A 23,591-nucleotide genomic window follows, 5' to 3' on the forward strand; every position below is an offset into this window, starting at 1 on the left:
CCCTATCACACCATAGTCACCCCAGCACCACTGGCACCACGGCCCTCGTGAGAAACTACTGCAGATTTTGGGCTCTTGAGAAGGAACATATCTGAGTTGGGTCCCATTATAATTCACTGGCTCATGCTCACTGCTGCCCTGTTAGGTCTGTCCTTGCCTGAAGTGAATCGTCCAGTGGCAAGTTGGTCCCTGAAAGTTGCTCTGAATTGATGGTTGAGGGCAGGGCTGTTTCGTCATTAATCCCACATAAAGATTTGACAGATGTTGGAGCTATACTCTTCGGCTGAGTCAGCTGTCTAAACACTTACACGTTTTTGGAATGGTTCTCATAAAAGCCGTTAAAAATTAAACATCTCTTAAATGAAAACTGAAGAATGTTTTTAAAATGACAAAACACGAGAAAACACCTAGCGTTCAATACATTCAAATTAATTAATTCATTAAGTGTAAATAACCTGAAAAATACCTCCCTCCTTCATAGCTGCTTCTCTCCACTGAAATGATTGTAGGTTCTGAGCCTGTACTTGGCCTAACCTGTTAGCTTTGTGCCCAGATTTCCTGCTGTATGCGCTGGGAGACTGATAGAGCCCTATCTCAGAATGCAGTCAGTGAATCACCAGCATGGAGCCCCCAGGAGGTTTGGAACATCTGTGTTTGTGTGGGAATTCTGAGCTTCCTGATGTTTATGTGGGGAAATAGCAACAATCACCAACTCCAGGCCATCACTGGCCTTTCCAGCTTGCTTCCCACATGAACGTTAACTTTATGCAATTCATGTACAAGACCAGTAAGGTGTGTCTTTCCTCAGTCTGTCACCATTTATAAAATATTTGGCCTTGTCGTTTTTCCTGCCAAATAATCACATTTGTCCACACTATGTTCCAGCTGTCATATTCTTACCCACCCACGTGCACCAGTTGTTCATAGTAATTTCCTTTGTTTTTCAGTTCCAATAGGATCTTTAATCTTCACTGCTAGAATGTCTGTGTCTTCTACTGTGAGGAGTGAGATAAATAATCATTTAGTATCTTTGCAATTTCCTCACCTCTCCCTGTAATTTCTCTTTGCCTTCAAGAAACTAACACTAATCTCTTCCTTGTTACAACAAAGGCTCTTAATATCTGTTCTCATGTCACCTCTACTGTACTATTTCTTCACTTAATCAATTTCTTGATCATCATCATAATGAAATCTGAGATCCTCCCAATCTTCAGATTTTCTGGACTTCTTAATCAAGTACTAACTAATTTCTCTGGCTGGTCATGGATTGCTCCAGTTTTCTTGCAACTGTTGTTACTTAAAGGGATACTATTCTTTATTAAAGATAATATTTATCAAATGTTTGCTAGGGCTTATCTATAGTCATAGCTTTTGATAAAGCTCCCCAATCTGCTTTAATTAACTGGCTTCTGAGAGCATTGTAGTTTTCTGTGTACTTTAAAATTCACTTTCAGACTTGATTAAATCATTGTCAAACTCAATATAAAATATATTATGATCAATCTTCCCCAGAGTGTACTACAAAATTACTTACTAACCCTGTTTCTCTGCACAAGAGTTGATCCAAATGCATTCCAAGTTGGTTCTTAAACAAAGATCAAGGAAACTTAAATGCATTTCACAAATTTTAAATGTGAGGTCTATAGAATGTGTAGGATATATAACAGGCCAGCTGTGTAACTGGAATAGTTTGGATGTATAATAGGCTTGATGTCCAATAGTAGGGTGTTTAAATGGTGAGGTATGTAATGGGTGGGCTGTTTAAAAGGAACACTAAATGACTGGCAGGCTCTACATTGGGTGGGTACAGAATCATTTGGCTCTGGGGCTGTACATTGAGCAAACCTGCCATTTTTATTGGGCACAGTCTCTCTGTGATGCAGTTAGATCTGAGTGGTCAGTATTGTTATGTAATCTATGAATTAAACATTTCAAATGCGCAAATTGGTGGTTTATAAGCAGAACCTGAACTATTCACGTATAATTCCACCAAGGTCCTGTAAAGTGAGGAATGCAAATAAGAAAGGTTTCTTTTGTATTCATGGAGCAGCATTTGCAATTGAGCCCTTAACCTGAGATTACACTGTATGCATACCTACCAAATTACATTGTAAAGAATAATTATAGTTTTCTGAAAGCATCAAGTACCAGCCAGACCCTACAATAGCGACAGTCCAGTATCCCTTGGTATGGACTAATTACTTGCAACCTGTTCAGCTATAGCTGGATACCTGTCATTGGGCCTCAGATTGTTACTGCATTATTATATACTGCAATGTTACTGCTTTATTATTATTCCTAGTTTGAAAAACTCATTCAGGGCTGGTGTTAGTGGACTACTGAATTTTTCAAACTCCATCAATTTCTCCACTTTCACATGGAAAAGTTGCTCATCATTCCTTTTTTTTAAAGCATCAGTGACAGTGCAAGGAGTAGTAGCAGCTGCCAGTGAGATTATTGCATCTGTCCTACACAGGTCTGTCAGCACAACGGCCAGGATGAACAGTTAGCCCTTCAAACTTCTTACTCCCTTTCAGATTTTTCCTTATCACTCTGCCTTTAAGATCTCCTCCAACTCTACAACCCTCTGAGTGTCTCTCCAGTCCTTCTCTCTTATCCATCCCCAATTTACTCGGGCAGTCATTAGCAGCCTTACCTTCACACACCTAGGCCTCTGTTATTGGAAACCCATCTAACTTGTCCATGAATCACATTCCTAATTTCCGTCCACTGTTCCATCATCTGAGTTCTGGTGATGGGTCTGGCACCTGAAACGTTAACTCTGTTTCTCTTTTCACAGATGCTGCTTGACCTGCTGAGTATTTCCAGCATTTTCTGTCTTCATTTCATTTTATCCTATTTTTTCCATCATGGTATCACAAATACGGCCATGCCCGATAACAGCATCAATAAAAACATCACTTACTTTGGGTAGAATTGCCCCTTCAATTAATAATTACATGCCTCCTCTCTTTGCATTTCTACATTTTAACAGTACCTACAGTGCAATGAGGAATTTGCTGATTGTAAAATTCATTAGGAGTATCCCAATGCAGTGAAAGGAACTTTATAAGTACAGTACATCATTGGATTATGTTCTTTGAATCAGTGGCATATGTAATAACCTACTAACCAGTGTGGGTTGGTTGGTTAATTGGCTACAGTAAATTGCCCCTAGTGTGTAGGTAGGTGAGTGGTAGAATTTGGGGGAGTTGTTGGTATGTGCAGAGAATAAAATGGGATTACTGTAGGTTGGTGCCTTTGACTGATTGGTTAGGATGGACACAGTGGGCTGAAGGGCCTGTTTCGATGCTGTATGATTCTCTGACTTTTTTTTTAAAAAAGTACCAGAGCATGGGTAGACAATGCAGGAAGGAAGTGGGTAGGAGTAAACTGCGTGGTAAGCTCGAGTGCTTTTGTTGCTTATTGCAGTAGGTTCATGTCAATGTAGTTTTCTCTGCTGCTTCCTCCAGGCTCCAGCCTTGAACCCAGTCAGTCTGAAATGAGTTTCCTATTCTAAGCTTTGCCTTTGACTCGCCTGCTGCTTCAGCTCCAGTGGCAGAGTGAGAGTGGGTTCTGATAACATGGGTTCCGATCACAGTGGGTTTACACTTGTGGTTGAACGGTTGTAAGGAGGTGTTTTCAGAAGCCCAGCAAGCGTGGGCAAGCTGCTTTGGTGCTCCTTTTACCACAGTGTCTTGCACAAGCGCTCACCCACTGCTAAAAATCACTCATAGGGAGGGTTGAACTGATTCCTTCAGGTTTTATTACAAGATTTGTAACTTGAATCTCTTCACCTCCCTCACACCCCACTTTGGTCACACAATGCAACCATCTCCTCATATCACCTCCAACCTCCCTGCCCCTGAAACAATGGAGGGATTGTAATATGGTTAACACACAGCCATTTGTGTAATTAAAGTTAACAGTCTGCTGCTATTTGTCCTTCTGTACAGCTAGTTCAGTCTTAAACTCCAGCTGGAGCCACAGTATTGGTGCTTGGGAATCAGCAACTTTGCACTCCTTCATATTGTGGAGGTTTTATCAATTACCACTGATTGTTGACTAAGTCAGCTGTTTGTAAAAGTGGCTTTTGTAGCATTCAATCAATCCCAGTGGGAGTGGTTGAAGAGGGCGGTGTGGATGCATTTAAGGGGTCACTGGGCAAACATATGAAGAACAAGAGGGCATAGGTTTAAGGTCAGAGGTAGGAAATTTAAAGGGGATTTTGGGGTTAAGTTTATTACACAGAACAGTTGATATCTGGAAAGTGCTGCCAGAAGAGGTGGTGGAATCAGATATAATCATTTCATTTAAGATGCATTTAGACAGACACTTAAGTAGGCAAGACATAGAAGGATACAGTCATAATATGGGCAAATGGGATCAGTGTAGATGGGCAAAAAGGTCGGCATGGACGTGGTGGACCAAAGAGCCTGGTTCTGTGCTGTACCACTCCATGACTCTCTATTGAGGAGAAGGGTATCTTCTTCACCTGGGGTGGTGAACCTGTGGAATTTTCTACCACAGAGCTGTGGAGGCCAAGGCACAGAATATATTAAAGAAGGAGATGGATGGATTTCTAGACTCAGAAAGCATCAAGGGGTATGAGAAGAGTGTAGGAATAAGATATTGAGACAGAGGATCAACCATGATTGTATTGAAAGGTGGCGCAGGCTCCAAAGGGCTATATGGTCTACTCCTGCTCCATTTTCTATGTTACACTGATAGATTTAGATGAGGAATGGTCAGAAGAGACTAGTCAAGCAAAATTGCCAGCATGGACTGGTTGGGCTGAATGGCCTATATCTGTCCTGTATATTGGAGTGGCACAGCTGGTGGAGCTGCTGCCTCGCAGCTGCAATGACCCTGGTTCAATCCTGACCTCCAGTGCTGTCTGTGTGGAGTGTGTCCATCCTCAAGAACACAGGGAAACAGGAGCAGGAGTCGGCCAACAGGCCCCTCAAACCTGCCCGCCATTCAATATGATTATGGCTGATCTGTGCTGGTGTCAGTTTCATTTCTGTGCCAATTCTCCATAATCCTCAATTCCTCGATCTTTCAAATATTTATCTATCTCCACCTTAAATGTATCTAAAGATCCAGCCTCCACCAGCCCCGGGGGTGGGGTTGGATGGTGGGGGACAGAATTCCAGAGATTCACTACCTTCTGAGAGAAGAAATTTCTACATGCTTAGTTTTAAATGACCAACCCCTTATTTTGTAGTTATATCCCCTTTTTTGAGATTCTCCCACTAGTGGAAACATCTCAGCACTTGTCCCTTGGGATCTTATGTTTGAATAAGATCACCTTTTATTCTTAATCTCCAAGGAATGCACACCCAAACTGTCAAGCCTCTCTTAATAAGACAACCCTCTCATCCCTGGTGAATCTCCTTTGGACTGACTCCAACGTTACTAAATCCTTTTTTAGGCAAGGGGACCAAAGCCATACACGGTATTCCAGGTGTGACCTCACCAACACCCTGTTCAATTGCAACAAAACCTCCCTATTCTTAAACTCCAGTGTCTTTGAAATAAAGGCCAAAATGTCATTTGCTGCCTTAACTACTTGTTGGACCTGCCTGCTAACTTTTTTGTGATTCACACACTAGAACACTTAGATTCCTTTGAACTTCACTCATTTCCTGTCTCTCCCCATTTTGATGATGATCCACCTTTTGATTCCTCTTGCTCACAACCTCACGCACATGACCTCACACTTCCCCACATTGAACTCTGTGTGCCAGGTTTTCATCCAATCACTCTATCTATATCCCGTTGCAGAATCTTAGTATCGTCATCACAACATGCCCTTCCACCTATTTTCGTACCATCAGCAAACTTAAAAACCTTATTTTGTTCCCTCATCCAGTTCATTAATGTAAATAATGAACAACTGAGGGCCAAGAGCCAATCCCTGAGGTTCTCCACTAGTTGCATTCCTCCAGCCTGAAAGGAACCTGTTTATTCCAACTCCCTGTGACCACATGGGTTTCCCCCATGTTCTCTGGTTTCCTCCCACATCCCAATGATGTGCAGGCTTCTAGGTTAATTAGCTATGGTAAATTGCCCCAAGTGAGCAGGTGAGTGATAGGGAGGGAGGGAAATGTGGGGAGAACAGCTTGGGATTAGTGAAGATGGGTGGTTGATGGTCAATGCGGACTCGGTGCACCAAAGGACCTGTTTCCTTGCGTGAGACTCGTGTGTCCTATAGTTCTTTATTTCACATTCCCCAGTAGTGTTGTTCATTCATTTCCTCCTCATCACATTGTTCATTAACTTTACTATGGTTTAATTTGTTGCTTATTTTCTAATTTCCCTCCAGTTCTACTTGGTATATATTTCCCCTGCTGGCCCACTTTTATTTTTTTAATATTACATTTTATCTTTTATCCCCTGCCTCATGTTTTACCTGTTGTATGCCCACTGCCTGTAGTAACTGGCAATCAGTTCTCACTGAGTGGGCATCACTCTCACTGTCAACCGCTTCAGTGCAGGGACTTGCACAGAGTCCAGTTGACACTGCAGAGCATTTGTTTTTATGGCATATAAATGTAAGAATAGTAGCAGGTGTAGACTATTCAGACCTTTGAGCCTGTTCTGTCATTCAATATATAATCTTCTATCTCAATATCACATTCCTGCTCTCTTTCCATACCCCTTGATGCCTTCAGTGTCCAGGAATCTAAATCCTCCTTGAATATATTCACCAACTTCACCTCCGCTGCCTTCCACAGGCTCACCACCTCTGAGAGTGAAGCGATCTCTCCTCAACTCAGTCCTACATCTCTTCCCCTGTATTCTGAGATGTGACTCTGTTTCTAGATCCCCAGCCTGGAGAAACGTACTCTGTGCATCCAATCTAGTCCTGTCAGAATTTGGTAAGTTTCAGTTAGATCGCCCGTCACTTTCCAAAACTGTAAAGTGAGTTGACCTAGTCTCCTCAACTGGTACCCCTGCCATCCCAGCAATCGGCTTGGTGAACATTGAACTGAGGTTCTGTGGTGGAAATCCATCTGCAGTTGCATGCATTAAACCTGGCGTGTGCACACTGTCCTACACTCTGAAATTCTGTTCCTTTGACTGCTCTACTATATGTACTTTGTATGGAATGATCTGTCTGGATTGCATGCAACCGAAAGCTTTTCACTGTACCTCAGTATGTGAGACAATAATAAACCAATTACAATATCACATAATTAGGCACGTGATGGAAGGTGAGCTTCCAACTTTCCCCACACCATCTGCACTCCTCTCAATGTAAAAGTTCCTCTGGGACAACTCATTGAGGAGCAGCAAACCTCTCAACCAAGCTCAGCTGTTTTGATTGGGATATAGCACAGAAACAGGCCCTTTGCCCCACCATGTTCATGCTGACCACAAGTACCCACCTACACTAATTACATTTACCAGCACTTGGCCTTATAGCCCTCAATGCCTTGGCAATTCAAATGCTAAATTTTACAATGGAGCCACCAAAGACTGCAGATGCTGGATGTAGGGTTTCGACTCAAAACATCAACGATTCCTTTCCTCCAACAGATGCTGCTTTTGACCCGCTGAGTTCTTCCAGTAGATTGTTTGTTGCTAAATGTTACAACATTTTTTAAAGCACATCATTGGTTGTAAGTTTCCTTTGGGGGACACTGAGGTAGTGAAAGTCATTGTATGTGTCCTCCTTTTACCCCACATTCACGGTGTCCTCTTGTGCTGTACCCAGCGGCTGCTATTGCATTGTGGAATCGGTCAGTGTTTGTCAGGAGAGGAGGAGACCACTGGAGTTAATGGTTGCTGGGAACAGTGCTCCTGCTTGCTTGCAAGTTGCATTGCAGCCTTGATGACTGTATTGATATTGAGACTTCACTAATCTGCTTTACCCTCTACCCAGTTGCTTCTTTTTGACTGACTTTGCTGGACAGTTTGTGGCAGCTGCTTTTTTTCACTGCTCCAAGCTGCAGGTGTTTACAACAAACACTGACAGGGAGTCACTGTCAGAGTCAGCCAGGGCATTTTCTTTCATCTGATCTCTGAACGTCCAGAGGAGTTCAACTTGTCCAAATTGTGCTCAAGTCTTGAGGCAGTTGAACTCTCTAAGAATGTGATATCCTATGACTGATGCAAATAGGCAGTGTGGCAATCATCTGTTTCTGCTTTTTGTTCAGGTGTTGCACCCTACTGCGGACAGATCAAGACGCAAAGGTATGTTTTTTGGTGCTTGTTGCCGTGTTTTGATTCGGGAGAGAACAGGTTTGTTCATTCAGCCAGCTCTGTGTACTCCTCAAAGTTTGAGTCTGTGCTCAGACGCTGCAAGCGAGCAGCAGTGTTCAGATTTTCCTCCATACAAGTCAGGAGTGTGATGGAATACAGGGTGAGTGCAACTCCAACATCATTTAAGAGGCTTGACACCATCCAGGATGAAACAGCCCACTTAACTGGTAGCTCACCAGCTATTCTAAACATTCACTCCCTCCACCACCAGCGCACAGTGGCTGCAGTGAACCGTCTACAAAATGCACTGCAGTTACTCACCCAGGTTACTCCAACAGCACCTCCCAAACCCGTGACCTCTGCCACCAAGAAGGACAAGGGCAGCAGGTGTGGGGGAACACCACCACCTGCAGGTTCCCCTCCAAGTCACCATCCGGACTTAGAAATATATCAGCATTTTTGTTCATTGTCATTGGAGCTAACTCCCTTCCCAACAGCACTGTCGGAGCACCTTCACCAGAAGGACTGCAGCGATTCGAGAGGCCGCTCACCACCACCTTCGCAAGGGAAATTAGGGACGGGTAATAAACACTGGCCTTGCCGGTGATGCCCAGCTCTCATGAATGAAGTAAAACAATAAGAACACTCACTGCTGCTTCTTGTGCCCGGGTGCTGCCCCACTCGCACACGTTCACCCCCCACCCCACTCGCACACGTTCACCCCCCACTCGCACACGTTCACCCCCCACCCCACTCGCACTCATTCACCTCGTGTCTGTTCACACCCTCATTTACTATTCTAGTCTATTCCAAAATAACTATGAACCCTTTATATTGGCTTCGTTTACTCATCCAATTTTTCCAGTCTATATGTAGATTAAAATCCCCCATGATTATCACTGCACCTTTCTGACAAACTCTTGCTATTTCTTCCTTCATGCCCTGCGCCTCTGTGTGGTTACTGTCAGGGGAGTCTACACTACTGCCACGAGTGGCTTCTAGCCTTTATTATTTCTTATCTCCACCCAAACTGCTTCTAAGTCCAGGTTTCCTGAAATAGGTCATCGCTCACTGTTGTACTAAAACTATCATTAGTTAACTGAGCCTCCACCTTCTCCTGACTGTCATGTACTCCTCAATATTCAGGGTCCAATCTTTGTCATCCAGTAGCCAGGACTCTGTAATGGTTATCAGAGTAAACTTGCCCATTCCTATTTGAGCGCTCAGTTCTTCTCTTTTTGTTTGAATACTGCATTCAGTTTGTCTGCCTTTAGGTTTGTCGCTTTGTTACCTTTGTAACCTCTAGTCTTATCTATTGATTTACTCTTAGATTTGTCCTCCCTAGGTCTTCCTGTCAGAGTCCTTTCATCATTTCCCATATGAATACTTTTCTCTCTTGCCTTATGTCTACTCTTTGTTCTGGTATTTCTTTGCAACTTTGATCCCTTGTTCCCATGACTTAGTTTAAAATCCTCTCTACTTCCTTAGTTATGTGGTTCAGTAGGACGGTGATCTCAGCATGGTCAGATGCAGGCTGTCCCAGTAGTGCAGCTCCCACTTTCCCCAGTACTGCTGCCAGTAGCCCATGAGCTGGAACCCACTTCTACCACACCAGTTTTTGAGCCACACGTTCCTTTCTCTCATCATATTTGCCCTGTGCCGATTTGCACAGCTCGGGTAACAATCCACAGATTATTACCTTTTGTGGTAGATTCATCCAGCACAGAAACAGGCCCTTTGGCCAACCATATCCACGTTGACGATCCCCATCGACACCAACCCCATTTACCAGCACTTGCTCCATAGCCTTTCTGTCACTTGGCAATTCAAATACTTGTCCAGACACTTCCGAGCCCCTGTTCCCACCACCATCTCAGAGTATGTTCCGGATTCCAACCACCCTCTAGGTGACAAAGTTCTTCCTCAGATTCCCTCTAAATATTTTATTACTTCTTACCTCAAACCAATGCCTTCTTGCTTTGGGTGTCTCTGCTGTGGGGGAAAAGGTACCTACTATCTGTCCTATCTTCACCCCTCATTATTTTGTATACTTTTCATCGGGCCCCTCCTCCTACCCTCCAAGGAAAACAAGCCCAGCCTACCCAGTCCATCCTCTGCATTGTAATTCAGGGGCCCCCTCTTTGTACTGACTGTATAGAACCTCCTTCTGCCAATGTCACTGGTACCTACATGTACCGTGAGTACTGGATCCTCCCCCTCCCACTCTAGGTACCTGTCCAACCTTGAGTGGAAATCCTAAGCCCTGGCACTGGGTGGGGCCACATAGCCTTTTGAACTCTTGTTCTTCGCTGCAGAGAAGAATCCACTGCACTGCCCCCCGACCACCGTACCCTCCTTTGCTCCACCCCCCCTCCCCCATTCAATGGCTTCCTCGCCCACCATGTCATGGTCACTTCACCCACCCTGTGGACACCTCCTTACAAAAAGGACCTCAAACCCATGGACAACTGCCAAGGCCGATAAGACAGCACCCGGCACCTCCTCGGGTAGATGCAGAAGATCCCACAGCACCTTTGGGGTGAGCAGAGGAAACATTTACGCTCTAACACCCGCCACTAAAACAGGCCACCCTGGTTGTGGGATCTTGCTGTGTGCAGGTCAGCTGCTGCCTTGTACTTACAGCAGCGAATGCACTTCAGGAAGGTATCATTGTGATCAGCTGTAAATAATTCTGGGGCTTCGTGATCTTCCCTTCCTTCCTATGCACCTTCCCTCACAGTTCCAGCAAGGATTGTCTCCATTCTTGATTGCTGCCATTTTTAGGGCTTGAGTTTCCTTGCTATGCTCCCCCCTTTGTCTAATAAACCTTTCCTCATACTTTTTACAACACAGGAGGAGTCCATTTGGCCCATTGAGTTTGTGCTGGCTCTCTGAGCAATCCCATCAGCCCCATTTCCCCCACTTTTCTGGTAACCTCTTTCACATGCCCATCAATTACCCCCGATTCTCCTGCCACCTGCACTGAGGGTAACTTACAGTGGTTTCTGCGATGTGGGAGGAAACTGGAGCAACCCAGGCAGTCACAGGGTGAGCACACAAACTCGACACAGACAGCACTGGACAGAATTGAACCTGGGTTGCTGGAGCAGTGGCTTTACTAGCTGCACCACTGTGTTGCCCTTGTTCTCCCATGTGGAATTAATTTTGAATTGATTTGGAAATTGCCTTGGGGGCTGGGGAATAAATGGTAGGCCTGACTTTAGGCTGAAAATGTGGCCTCATTGTTAGTGCCATAGTTTTGGAGTTAGGATTTCTCATCAGCAACACGTTTGCTTTTCAGGGGAATTAACAAGTCACACAAGAAAGATTTCACAGAGGATGGCACCGTATGCCCACCTTACTATAAAGAAACCTACAAAAAACTCCCCAGGTATGTGCCATCTGCTATCAGTGCGGTCACTGTAATGGATCCATGCTCCAACCTTCAAGCTATGGCAGCCATGAAACAGGAATTCCCACCCTCCCATTCACATAAGCCAAGGGAATTTTATTTTCACACAGCAAAGAAAACTTCAGTGTTTTTGAGTAAACTCTCAACTTGCCAAAGTGTTTTCTTCCACAGGTTGGGACTGGTCCAAGGACAAGGTTTTCAATAATAAAAAAATAAAATGCTGGAAACACTCAGCAGGTCAGGCAGCATCCGTAGAGAAAGAAACGGTGTTAACATTTCAGATCGAAGACCCTTCATCAGAACCAGGTTACCTGCTGCAGTTTGGCACATCACAGGAGGTTCCTTTGCAACTCCTCCCACCCATAGCCGAGTCAAACCAGCTCTGTCGCTTTCGCCAATATTTTTGTAACTGATGATAAAAGCATTAAAAGAGAACAAGAAATTAATATCCCTAGGGTTTTTTTTTCTCCTGGGAATTGCAGGCAGAAGACTCCAGGAAGTTGATCCTTAATTCCTGGAGCCTCCAGTGGAATTACAGATGGCTGGTGAGTAAGGTAGGACCGGAGCCCACCTCTCCCCACACCCCCACCAGGCTTTCTAGAGCTCCTGATCTCATCAACAATCATCTGGGAGTTTGGGGTGGAGCTTCTGAACAAAATACATTTTTGTTTTGTTTGATGCAGTTTTCCCAAAATGTCTGTAAGCTAAAAAACCATCAGAGATTTGAGCACATTCAGCACAAGTATACTTCCTGGAATCTTTTGAGATGGCTTTGGAAAAACATTTGTGCTGGAAAACAGGGGTTTGATTCCAGGATTGAATTTTCCTTTACTTAATTAATTTTATTTTAAGATTTGGGCAATAAATGCTGACCTTGCCTGCGATGCCCATGCCTAAATGACCCTGAGAAGGTGGTGCTGAACTGCCGCCTTGAATCACTGCAGTATGTCCGGTGAAGGTGCTCCCACGTTGCTGTTGGGAAGGGAGTTCCAGGGTTTAGACCCAGCGATCATGAAGGCCAGAGATATTAATGCTAATGATTAATTATGAATGAGTGCAGGCCTGGAAGGAAGCTGTAAAGATTGGATCTTTTGCGTAGAAGGATTTTCAAACTCTTAAAGCCTCTTGACTTTTTTTTAATTTAGAGGAATTAACTGGTGTCCCCCAATATTGCTGGTAAATGATTTTGTAAGGTTATTTACAGCTGGACACTATGATTGAAAATATTTATTTTTCAGTAAACTCCATTTCTACTGAAGGTTGCCATTCTGAAATTTCTGAGTTAATTTTCAAATTCTTCATTGTGTTTCTTGCCCTCAGAATGCCTCAAAGCACTTTATAGCCAATGAAGTACTTCTGAAGGATTGATCCTCTTGTAATGTTGGAAACTATGTATGCATAGCAAGCTCCCACAAAAAGACAATGAGCAGATACTTTATTGCTCACTGACAGACTTTACATTTGGGGACACCATCCTGCTCTACCTGCACCTGAGGGCAGGCAGCACCTCCATTTAATGTTTACTGCATCTGAAGCTCCAGTCTCAGTGTGATGGAACATCAGCCTTCAGTTCTGTGCTCAAGGCTCTGGGATGCGACTTGAACTCGTGACTGACTGTCCGGAGGCAAGTGTGCTTCCAGTTCAAAGCCAGCACCCTAGTAAGGGTGACACTGTCATTTCAATTGGCAATCCCATTTGGACCCTGACCTCTCTGTATTCCTACAAAACATTCCTTCAACGCCCAACATAAGCTCAAGAAACAGCACCTTGCCTTCTGACTGGGCATGTTACAACATTCAGGACTTGAAGTTGAATTCAACAGTTTCAGGCCTTGCCAGTTTATTTTAGAACTGGTCAGACGTGAGGAAAGGTTACCTGTAACATTTAACTCATTTTTTTTTCTCTCACCACAGATGTTGCTGATGTCTTGAGTATATCCAGTGAGTTCTTTTGTTTCAGGTTTCCAACAACTGCGGTGTTTTATGTCGCATGGTTTCAGCTTTGTTTTTCTCTCTTCTGTCCTTATCCATCTCTTGCTGCTTCCGCTCCTCTGAAACTTGGATCAGAAACAACATTGTTTAGCTGAAACAAATGGAATTGCAATGAGATAAGGACAGAGTTCACTAAAGTGGACTGGGCAGATAAGCAGGAAGATGGTGGGCAAGCAGCAGCAGACATTTAAGGAGGTATTTCATGACCCTCGCCAAAAGTTCATCCCAGTAGTCATAGAGTAATATAGTACAGAAACAGGCTCTTTGGTCCAACTCGTCCATGCTGACCAAGATGTCCACCTAAGGTTGTCCCATTTTCCTGCATTTGGCCCATATACCTCTAAACTTTTCCTGTCCATGTACATGATCAAATGTCTTTTAAATACTATTATTGTATATTTCTTTGGCAGCTCATTCCATATACCCACCACTCTGCATGAAGATGTTGCCCATCAAGTCCCTTTAAATCTTTCCCCTTTCACCTTAAGCCTCTGCCCTCTAGTTTTTCATTCCTTTTTCCGTGGGGAGAAGACTGTGTGCACTCACCCTGTCTCTCTCTCATTTTATGCACCTCTATAAAGTAATCCCTCAGTCTAGGAATAAAGTCCACAAGGAATAAAGTCCTAGGCTACCGTGGGCGGCACGGTAGCGTAGTGGTTAGTGCGATGCTATTACAGCGCCAGCGATCAGGGTTCGATTCCTGTCGCTGTCTGTAAGGAGTTTGTACGTTCTCCCTGTGTCTGCGTGGGTTTCCTCCCACATTGCAAAGATGTACGGGTAGGTTAATTGGGTTTAAAATGGGCGGCGCGGACTCGTTGGGCCAGAAGGTCCTGTTACCACGCTGTAAATAAAATTTAAAAAAAAATCCTCTCCATAAAACTCAGGCCCTCAAGTCCTGGCAACATTCTCGGAAACCTTCTTAGCACTCTTTCCAGCTTAATGATTTCTTTCCTATAACAGGGTAACCAAAACTGCACACAATACTCCAGGTGCAACCTCGCCAATGTCTCATACAACTGCAACATAACATCCCAATTCCTATGCTCATTGCTCTGACTGATGAGGGCCAGCATGTCAAACATCATCTTCGCCACCCTGTCTACCTGTGTTGCCACTTTCAGGCAATTCTGTACTTGTGCTCCAAGGTCCCTCTGTTCTACAGCACTCCCCAAGGCCCTACTGTTCACTGTGAAAGTCCTACCCTGGTCTGATATCCCAAAATGCAACACCTCACAACAGTAAGGCGGAAAGATTCTAAGGGAGGGATGAATCAACCAGGGCTGACCAAGGTCAAGGAGAGTAACAAGTTGAAAGAGAAAATGTATGAGGAGCAAAAGTTAGTGGTAGACCCAAAGATTCAGAATTAAGCAAAGGAGAACAAAAAAATATAAGGAGAAAATAAACTGTAAGGATAAACTCAAGAGGAATAATAGTGTCTTTAAGTATATTTAAAGGAAGAGAGGTCTGACTGAGCATAAACCCTTCAGAGAATGAGGCTGGGGAAGAAGTTATGGGAAATATGGAAATGGCAAAGCAATTAAACTGATATTTGGCATCAGTCTTTAGGGTAGATTAATTGGCTACTGTAAGTTGCCCCTAGTGTGTAGGTGAATCGTAGAATCTGGGGAGAAATTGCTGAGGATGTGGGGTAGAATAAAAAGGGATTAGTGTAAATAGTCTAGTGTAGTGCAGGTAGAGATGTTAGGGCAATCCGTGCACAGCCCGTGCATGAGTGCCCTGCCAATTGACTGAGTGTTGGTTGAGTGAGCATTGTTGGCCAGCAAAGCCAGCATGTTCTCCTTGCCCAAAGGGTCTCAGAGGGCAACCAGAGCATGAGTTTCTCATCCTGTCCAAGCAACAGAGCAGATTCCTTGCTGCTGCACTGGATTGTCATTGTTTAAGGGTTTGGAGTGGTACTGTGAACCTTCTGAATCCCACCCACAAAACAAAGGCAAAGCTTGTGCGAGATGTGGATCTGAGAGTTCTGGTGAAGGGAGCGGCCTAACACCCCAGTATCTCTGCCCCACCATCCCATCCCTTTGTCTCTGACCCTTGGTCAAACTGACCATCTCAGTCCACTGGGATCACCAGGAGGCATTGGGTGCTGCAGGGAATACCTGTAGAAAGGGGGGTGCATGTGGCTGCGTGAAGTTCCTTCCAGGATTACTTGCACAGCATGACCTCGTTCCATGCGATATTGGAAGTTTGTTTCAGCGCTGAGATAAAGGACTAAAAGCAGTGGGACCATGAAGTTCCCAACTTTGGCGAAACACATTCTCATTTTGCACTGTTACTTGGAGCCACAGGTGGCACAGCTTGTAGAGCTGCTGCTACTGTCTCGCAGCTCCAGCGAGCCGGGTACAATCCTGACCTATGGTGCTGTCTGGGTGGAGTTTGCACGTTCTCTGTGTGACCATATGGTTTTCCCAGGTTGCTCTGGTTTCTTCCCACATCCCAATATCAGGCTGGTAGGTTAGTTGGCTGCGGTAGATTACCTCTATTGTAGATGGGTGTTGGAAGAATTATTGGGGATTTGAAGGGTATGTGAGAGGGAGTAGGTTATAGGGAAGTGAGTGGTGGGCGGGGGGCGGGGGGGATTGGGTGGATGGGATTGCTCTGAGAGCTGGCATGGACCTGATGGGCTGATAGCCACCTTCCATGTCACAAGAAAAGTATAAATGTGTCCTGAGAAGTTGATCACTATTTGCAAATTTGTTGCCAAAATTAACATCTGTAATTAAAAATAATTTGCTTTTTAATTCCTGATATTGAATAAACATAAACTCAACATAAAGGACATGTCATCACTTAATAACATTCATTGAATTTTGATTTCATTTGATTGCATCACCTTGCCTTTTATTATAAGGTTTCCCAATTTTCCATCGAGTGATGCAATGCAATGGGGAACTATTTGCTGCAGGTTACAATCACAATTTTATAAAGTTATACAGCACAGAAACCACCCCTTTGGCAACCACATCCATCTATACCAATCCCATTTGCTCACATTAGGTCTGAATCCTTCTGTGCCTTGCCTATTTTAGTGCCTGTTTAAATGCCTCTTAAACATAGTGATTGTATCCGATTCCATCACCTTCTCTGGCAACATGTTCCAGCTATCTGTTTTTTAAAAAACCTCATCCCTCAGATCCCCTATAAACCTCCCTCTCACCGAAAACCTATGCCCGTTTGTTTTTGATACCTCAACCATAGGAAAAAGGTTTTGACTATCCACCCTATCTACGCTTCTTGTACTTTTGTATATCCGTATCAGGTCACCCCTCAGCCCCCTTCGCTCCAGGGAAAACAAGCCCAGCCTATCCAATCCCTCCCCGTAACTAAAGTCCTCCAATCCAGGCAACATCCTGGTGAATCTCCTCTGCACTGTCTCCAGCACAACCACATCCTTTCCACAGTGTGGCGACCAGAACTGCACACAAGTACTCCCAAGTATGGCCTAACTAGTGTTATGTAAAGTTGCAACATAATGTACCAACTCTTGTATTCTATGCCCCAACCTATGAAGGCAAGCATGCCATATGCCTTCTTTATCACCCTATGCCATGTTATGACAGAGTGGTGTGACAAAGCAGGAGGGAACAGTGGGTGTGAATATCCTCCTGTTAAATGAAACCTTTCAGATCATGTACATTATTTTTCACTCAGGTATCAAGGCCAGTTTTCCTGGATTAAAAGGCAAACTCATAACATCCTGGGAAGAGAAGGTGGGAGTTGCGCACCTGAGGGAGATGGGCTACAGCCAAGGGTCCCTGAGAATCAACCACCATGGCTTGTACTATGTTTACGCCCAGATTTTGTTTCGGTATCATGCTGACCACCCCATAAGTACCAGGGAGTACCAGCTGATTCAGTACGTGTACAGGAAGATAGCCAAGTACCCAAAGCCAACTCTCATCCTGAGAGGTGCCAGCACTTGGTGCTCAGGTAACCATAACTTGTATTCGGTTTATCAAGGTGGCGTGTTCAACCTGCACAATGACGACGAAATCTTTGTGACTGTCTCAAATGTATCATTAGTCGATATCGACGAGGCATCCAGCTACCTGGGAGCATTCAAACTGGATTAAGTGAAGTGATATTTTGGCATCTTCAGGCTTTAATCTTTGAATGGTGTACAGCCAGCACTGTAATGTTGGTATTGTCAGCACTTTCTGAGCTGAATTATACCTTGCTTGAATATAGAAATTAAACAGTGGCTTTTGTATCATTTAAGAGTATCTAATGAGAATCACTCACCACTCATTCACAGAATTCAGTCCTGCGAATAATGAATGAATAGGTCAGAGGCTGTAGGAATAAGGAACAAAACTGAATTTTTAACAGAGTGGCACAGCTAGTAGAGCCACTGTCTCACAGCTCCAGAGACCTTGGTTCAGTCCTGACCTCAGGTGCTGTCTGTGTGGAGTTTGCATGTTCTCCCTGTGATGACATGGGTTTCCCCCGGGGGCTTTGGTTTCCTCCAACATCCAAAAAATGTGTGAGTCAGTAGGTGGATTGGCTGCTGTAAGTTGCCCCTACTGTGTAGGTGAGTGGTAGAATCTGGGGGGGAATTGATGAGAATGTGGGGAGAATAAAAAGTGGGATTAGTGTAAATGGGTGGTTGATGATCAACGTGGACCTGATGGGCTGAAGGTCCCGTTTCTGTGCTGTGTGACTATTTATCTATGGAGTATTAGGGATGAGGCAAAAGCCAATGGCATTGCAAGAAATGGAACACAACCTCCTTCCTCATTGGACCAGCAGCCATGTTGCCCCACAATCTTTGATCAGAATGTGACAAGAAGTGGTGAAGTGAAGTGGAATTTTTACAGGAAGTGCCGTTGTTCTGCATGAGTAGCCACAGGTAAATCCGAAGGCTTGGCTGCAGGCCTAAAAGTGATCTAACTCCGGTTGTTTCAGAGTCTGTATTTAATCTCTGTGCCACCACTTGTGCATCTAATGTTCTTGAACTGGAGCCCTGGCAGAAGGTGGGAGATGGAGGACATTTAAATTACCAGTGTGGCAAATCATCTCTCATGATTCCTTAAAAGGATCTTGCTCTTAATTCACTGAAGGAGCCAGTAGTAATGTCCAGGCCAGTGCACAAGCTGCTCAACTTGAGCCAGTTAATCCAAGCTGCCATTGGAAGGAGCCAATGACTGGAACTGATGGTGAGTTCATCATTAAGTTTAAGAAGTTGGATGGTGGTTGAAATGTGATCTAGGGAGATGAGAACAGGGCAGGTGACATGGCCCTATTTTTCTCTCTCCTAAGGATGGTGTCCATTACCAATAAGCACGTGACCTTCAGGCACACCTACAAGGATACACGAAAATAGGAGGAGGAGTAGGCCAGTTGGCCCCTCAAGCCTGCTCCGCCATTGATCAAGATAATGGCTTCAACTCCTCTTCAGACAAATATGCATTTGGGATTTCTCCTCAAAGAATGTTGCGACACACAATGTCTTCTTCTCAAGAGTTCTCCCTCATTAGCAGTAATAAAAAGGGTGAGGGAACTAGCAGTTTATATAATAGTTAAAGTAAATCTTACTGTTGATAATTGCCGTATATTTGAATGTTTTTTAAGAATATGCTGTTTCAAGTTTTCATCTTGAGGCAATGAAAAGGTTCAACATAAAATGTAATGAATTGTGCCTTTGAATAAACATCTATTCCTGAATGTAGTTTTGATTGGATTTTTACAGCAGGATAAACCTTAACAATTCAAGATGGAGGTTCATGACTACTGCTGGAGACTTGTGCAGTTAGGTCACTAAGACCATGGGTCTGCCAGGTGAAACCAGAGGGGGTGGTCGGGGAGAGGGATGGAGTCAGCAGTCAGAGGGATGGTCAGTGCAAGGGAGAGGGAGGTGGAGGCGCTGACATGGATGGTCATATCATCCCTCTATGACCATCTATGGGGATGACAGGTATTGCGAGTGATGGCCTGGCTTTGCTCAGCTCAATAAGAATGAATGCAGGAAGATACACCTTGGAGAAGGATTGTGGGGTCAGCCATGACAATGGCTGCAGGTGAGTGAGGTTATTGTGGCATGGTGCTGTACAATATAACTCACTATTTTGGTTAGGAGTGGTTTGAGACTTTAGGAGTGATCGGCAATCCGACTGGAAAGGTTGAAATGGTGAATTGTGGGGGAAAATGGGCACTGTCTTAGGATGAGACATGTTCAAGAATTTTGGAAAACAGGGAAGTTGGAAATGGGGACAGCAGTTGAGGGAGAACCGTAAATGCCAGCTTACTTGAGTGTTAGGACATGAAGTATGGATGGGAGACAAAGACGCTTGAGAGCAGAGGTAAGCAAAACAAGAGGTTCAGGGTATGGCGTAAGAAGTTTAGAGGGAATCTAAGGAAGAACTTTTTCATTTGGATGGTGGTTGGAATTTGGAGCCTACACTGCCTGAGACAAGTACTCTCACAAAAGTATTCAGACGAGCTCTTCAATTGCCTAGGCATTGCTGAGGTAAAAACAGGTAAGGTTGTTTATTATTCACACTGGGTGTAGTCGGGATGGCAGGGCAGTGGTATGAGGGATCAGCTCCTCCTGCAGGATATGAGGGATCAGCGAGACTTCCAGTGTCCCTGTGAGAAGTGTGCCCAGCTGCAGCTCCTGGTGACTATTAAAGAACTGAAGCTGGAGTTGGACGCACTTGGAATCATCTGGGATGTTGAGAACATCATGGATAAGTGCTTTAGTGAGGTGGTCACACCCATGGTGCAGTCTGTAGATGGAGTAGGCAGACAGTGCAAGGTTCCCCTGTGGCCATTCTCATCAGCAACAGGTATACCTCTTTGGATACTGTTGGAGGGGATGACCTTACAGAGGGTAGTAGCAGCAGCCTGGTCAGCAGCACTGTGACCAGCTCTGAGGTTCAGCAGAGAAGGGTGAAGCCAGACAGAAGGATAGTGATAGGAGACTATAATTAGGGGGACAGACAAGAGATTCTGTGGCTGCAGATGAGACCCCAGGATGGCGTTGCCTCCTGAGTGCAGGGGTCAAGGTTGTCTCTGAGTGGTTGCAGAACATTCTCAAGGAGGAGGATAAGCAGCCAGAGGTCATTGTGCACATTGGTTCAAACAATACAGGTAAGAAAAAGGATGAGGTCCTGCGGAGTGAAAAAAGGCAGTTAGGAAAAAGGTTAAAAAGCAGGACCTCAAGGGTAGTGATCTCTGGATTACTCCCAGTGCCACATGCTAGTGAGGGCAGAAATAGAAAGATAGGCCAGATGAATGTGTGGCTAAAGAGTTGGTGCAGGGGGACAGGGATTCAGGTGCTTGGATCATTAGGATCTCTTCTGGGGCAGAGGTGACCTGTCAAGAAGGATGGGTTGCACCCGATCTGGAGGGGGACCAATATCCTGGGAGGGAGAGTTGCTGTTGCTGCTCGGGAGGGTTTAAACTAGATTGGCAGCAGGGTGGGACCCTGAGTAGCATTGAAGCAGAGGAGGAATTGGGGGCAAATACTGCAGTCAACGAGTGCAAGCTTAGTAGACAGGATAGTCAGGAGAACGGTAAAGATAGACTGCTGGTTTAAACTGCATTTATTTCAATGCAAGAGGGTTAGCAGGTAAGGTGGAAAAACTCAAGGTGTGGATTGGCTCTGGGGACCAGGGAGGAGGTATTGGTGGCCTTAAAGCATATTAAGGTGGATAAATCCCCAGGGCCTGACCAAGTGCATCTTCAGACCTTGTGGGGAGCTAGGGAAGAAATTGTGGAGGCCCTTGCAGAGATATTTACTTCATCTTTAGCCACAGGTGAAGTTCTGGAAGCCTGGATTGTGGCTCATGTTCTACTGTTATTTAAGAAGGGCAGCAAAGACAAGCCAGGGAACTACATGTTGGTAAGTCTGACATCAGTGGTGGGTAACTTACTGGAGGCAATTCTGAGGGATAGGATCTACCAGCATTTGGATAGACAAGATCTGATTAGAGATAGCATGGCTTTGTGTTTTGGAAATTTTGTCTCACGATGAGGTTTTTTGATGGGGTGACCAAAAGGGTAGATGAGGGCAGGGTAGTGGATGTTGTCCATATGGACTTTAGCAAGTCCTTTGACAAGGTCCCGCATGGAAAGCTGGTGTGGAAGGTTGGATCACAAGGGATCCAGGGAGAGCTGGCTAACTGGATCCATAATTGGCTGCATAGTAAGAAGCAGAGGGTGACCGTGGAAGATTGTTTCTCAGACTGGAGCCGTGTGACTGGTGATGTGCCCACGGAGAACTTTGTTGTTCATTATTTATATAAATGATTTGGATGAGAATGTTCAAGGCATGGCTAGTAAGTTTGTGAATGGTACAAAAAAAGGTAGTATTGTAGACAGCGAAGAAAGTTGTCAAAAATTACAGGGGGGATCTTGATCAGCTAGGTAAGTGGACCAAGGATTGGCAAACAGCATTCAATCCAGATAAGTGCAAGGTGTTGCATTTTGGGAAGTCAAACCAGGGTGGGGCTTATACAGTTTGTATAGCTCCCTGGGGAGTGTTGTGTAGCAGAAAGACCTCAGAGCACAAGTCCATAGTTTGCTGAAAGTGGTGTTACAGGTAGACAGTGGTGAAGGAAGCATTTTGCATGCTGGCCCTTCATCAATCAGGGCATTGAGTATAAGAGTTGGGATGTTGTAGTTGTACAAGATGTTGGTGAGGCCACACTAGGAGTATTGTGTACAGTTTTGGTCACCCTGTTATAGGAAAGACATCATTAAGCTGGAAAGAGTGCAGAGAAGATTTATGAGAATGTTGCCAGGACTCAAGGGCCTGAGTTGTAGGGAGAGGTGGGCAGGCTAGGTCTTTATTCCTTGGAGTGTAGGAGACTGAGGGGTGACCTTATAGAGGTGTATAAAATCATGAGGGGCATAGATAAGATGAGTGCACACAGTCATCTTCCTGGGGAAAGGGAACTAAGAACTAGAGGGCATAGGTTTAAGGTGAGCGGTGAAAGATTTAAAAGGAACCTGAGGCCGAGCGGTCTAAGGCGCTGGATTAAGGCTCCAGTCTCCATGGAGGCGTGGGTTCAAATCCCACCGCTGCCATTGGCTGCATACCTGTTGCACCCAATATTACCTAGGGCAGGCACAGTAGTGTAGCAGTTAGCGTAACACTCTACAGCGCCAGCGACCCGGGTTCAAATCCAGCCACTGTCTGTAAGGAGTTTGTACGTTCTCCCCGTGTCTGCGTGGGTTTCCTCCGGGTGCTCTGGTTTCCTCCCACATTCCAAAGACATACGGGTTAGGAGGTTGTGGGCGTGCAACGTTGGCGCCGGAAGCGTGGCGACACTTGTGGGCTGCCCCCAGAACACTCTACGCAAAAAGATGTATTTCACTGTGTGTTTCGATGTACATGTGACTAATAAAGATATCTTAAAAAAATAAAGAAATCTTAAAGGGGCAACTTCCTCATGATGAGGGTGGTGCGTATATGGAATGAGCTGCCAGAAAAAGTAGTTGAGGCAGGTACAATAATGATGTTTAGAAGACATTTGGATAAGGATATGGATAGAAAAGGTTTAGAGGGATACAGGTCAAATGCAGGCACATGGGACTAGCTTAGGTGAGGAACTTGTTCAGCATGAGCAAGTTGGGCTGAAGGGCCTGTTTCTGTGCTGTATGACTTATGACTATGGCTTAGAAGACTATGGACCATGTGCTGCTAAATGGAATTAGTGTAGGTGGGTTCTTGATGATCAACATGGATGTGGTGGGCTGAAGGGCCTGTTTCTGTGCTCTATAACTTTATGTAAGTTGAGAGTTAATTCAGGGAAATTAATGGAGGTTTGGACTGCCACTGGGGGATGGGAGAGGCAGCTTCTTGTAATGGTCAGGGATGTAGAAAGAAGTTGGTTGAGGCAAACCATCAGAGACATGAGAGAACTGCACATGGGTTGTGATGAATGGAGTGCCAAAAGCCAGAGAGATGGCCAGGAGCTTGTAAATAGTTCCTATGTCACAGCCATGACTACATC

At 44.8% G+C, this 23,591-nt stretch overlaps 1 protein-coding gene across 3 annotated transcripts in view; it reads left to right on the plus strand.

Annotated features, from left to right (window-relative positions):
* The window catches only part of tnfsf11 (TNF superfamily member 11), a 30,705-nt gene extending 12,783 nt beyond the window's left edge, over window positions 1-17,922 (plus strand). For all 3 annotated transcript variants that reach the window (XM_052014405.1, XM_052014406.1, XM_052014407.1), the window contains exons 3-5: window positions 8,166-8,202; window positions 11,513-11,602; window positions 17,284-17,922. In XM_052014405.1, the coding sequence (XP_051870365.1) occupies window positions 8,166-8,202; window positions 11,513-11,602; window positions 17,284-17,705 (549 nt within the window). In that variant the 3' untranslated portion in view covers window positions 17,706-17,922. The remainder of the gene's footprint in view (window positions 1-8,165; window positions 8,203-11,512; window positions 11,603-17,283) is intronic.
* Window positions 17,923-23,591: the final 5,669 nt, after the last annotated feature.

Source organism: Pristis pectinata, chromosome 4 (assembly GCF_009764475.1).
Source record: "Pristis pectinata isolate sPriPec2 chromosome 4, sPriPec2.1.pri, whole genome shotgun sequence".
Classification (NCBI taxonomy): domain Eukaryota; kingdom Metazoa; phylum Chordata; class Chondrichthyes; order Rhinopristiformes; family Pristidae; genus Pristis; species Pristis pectinata.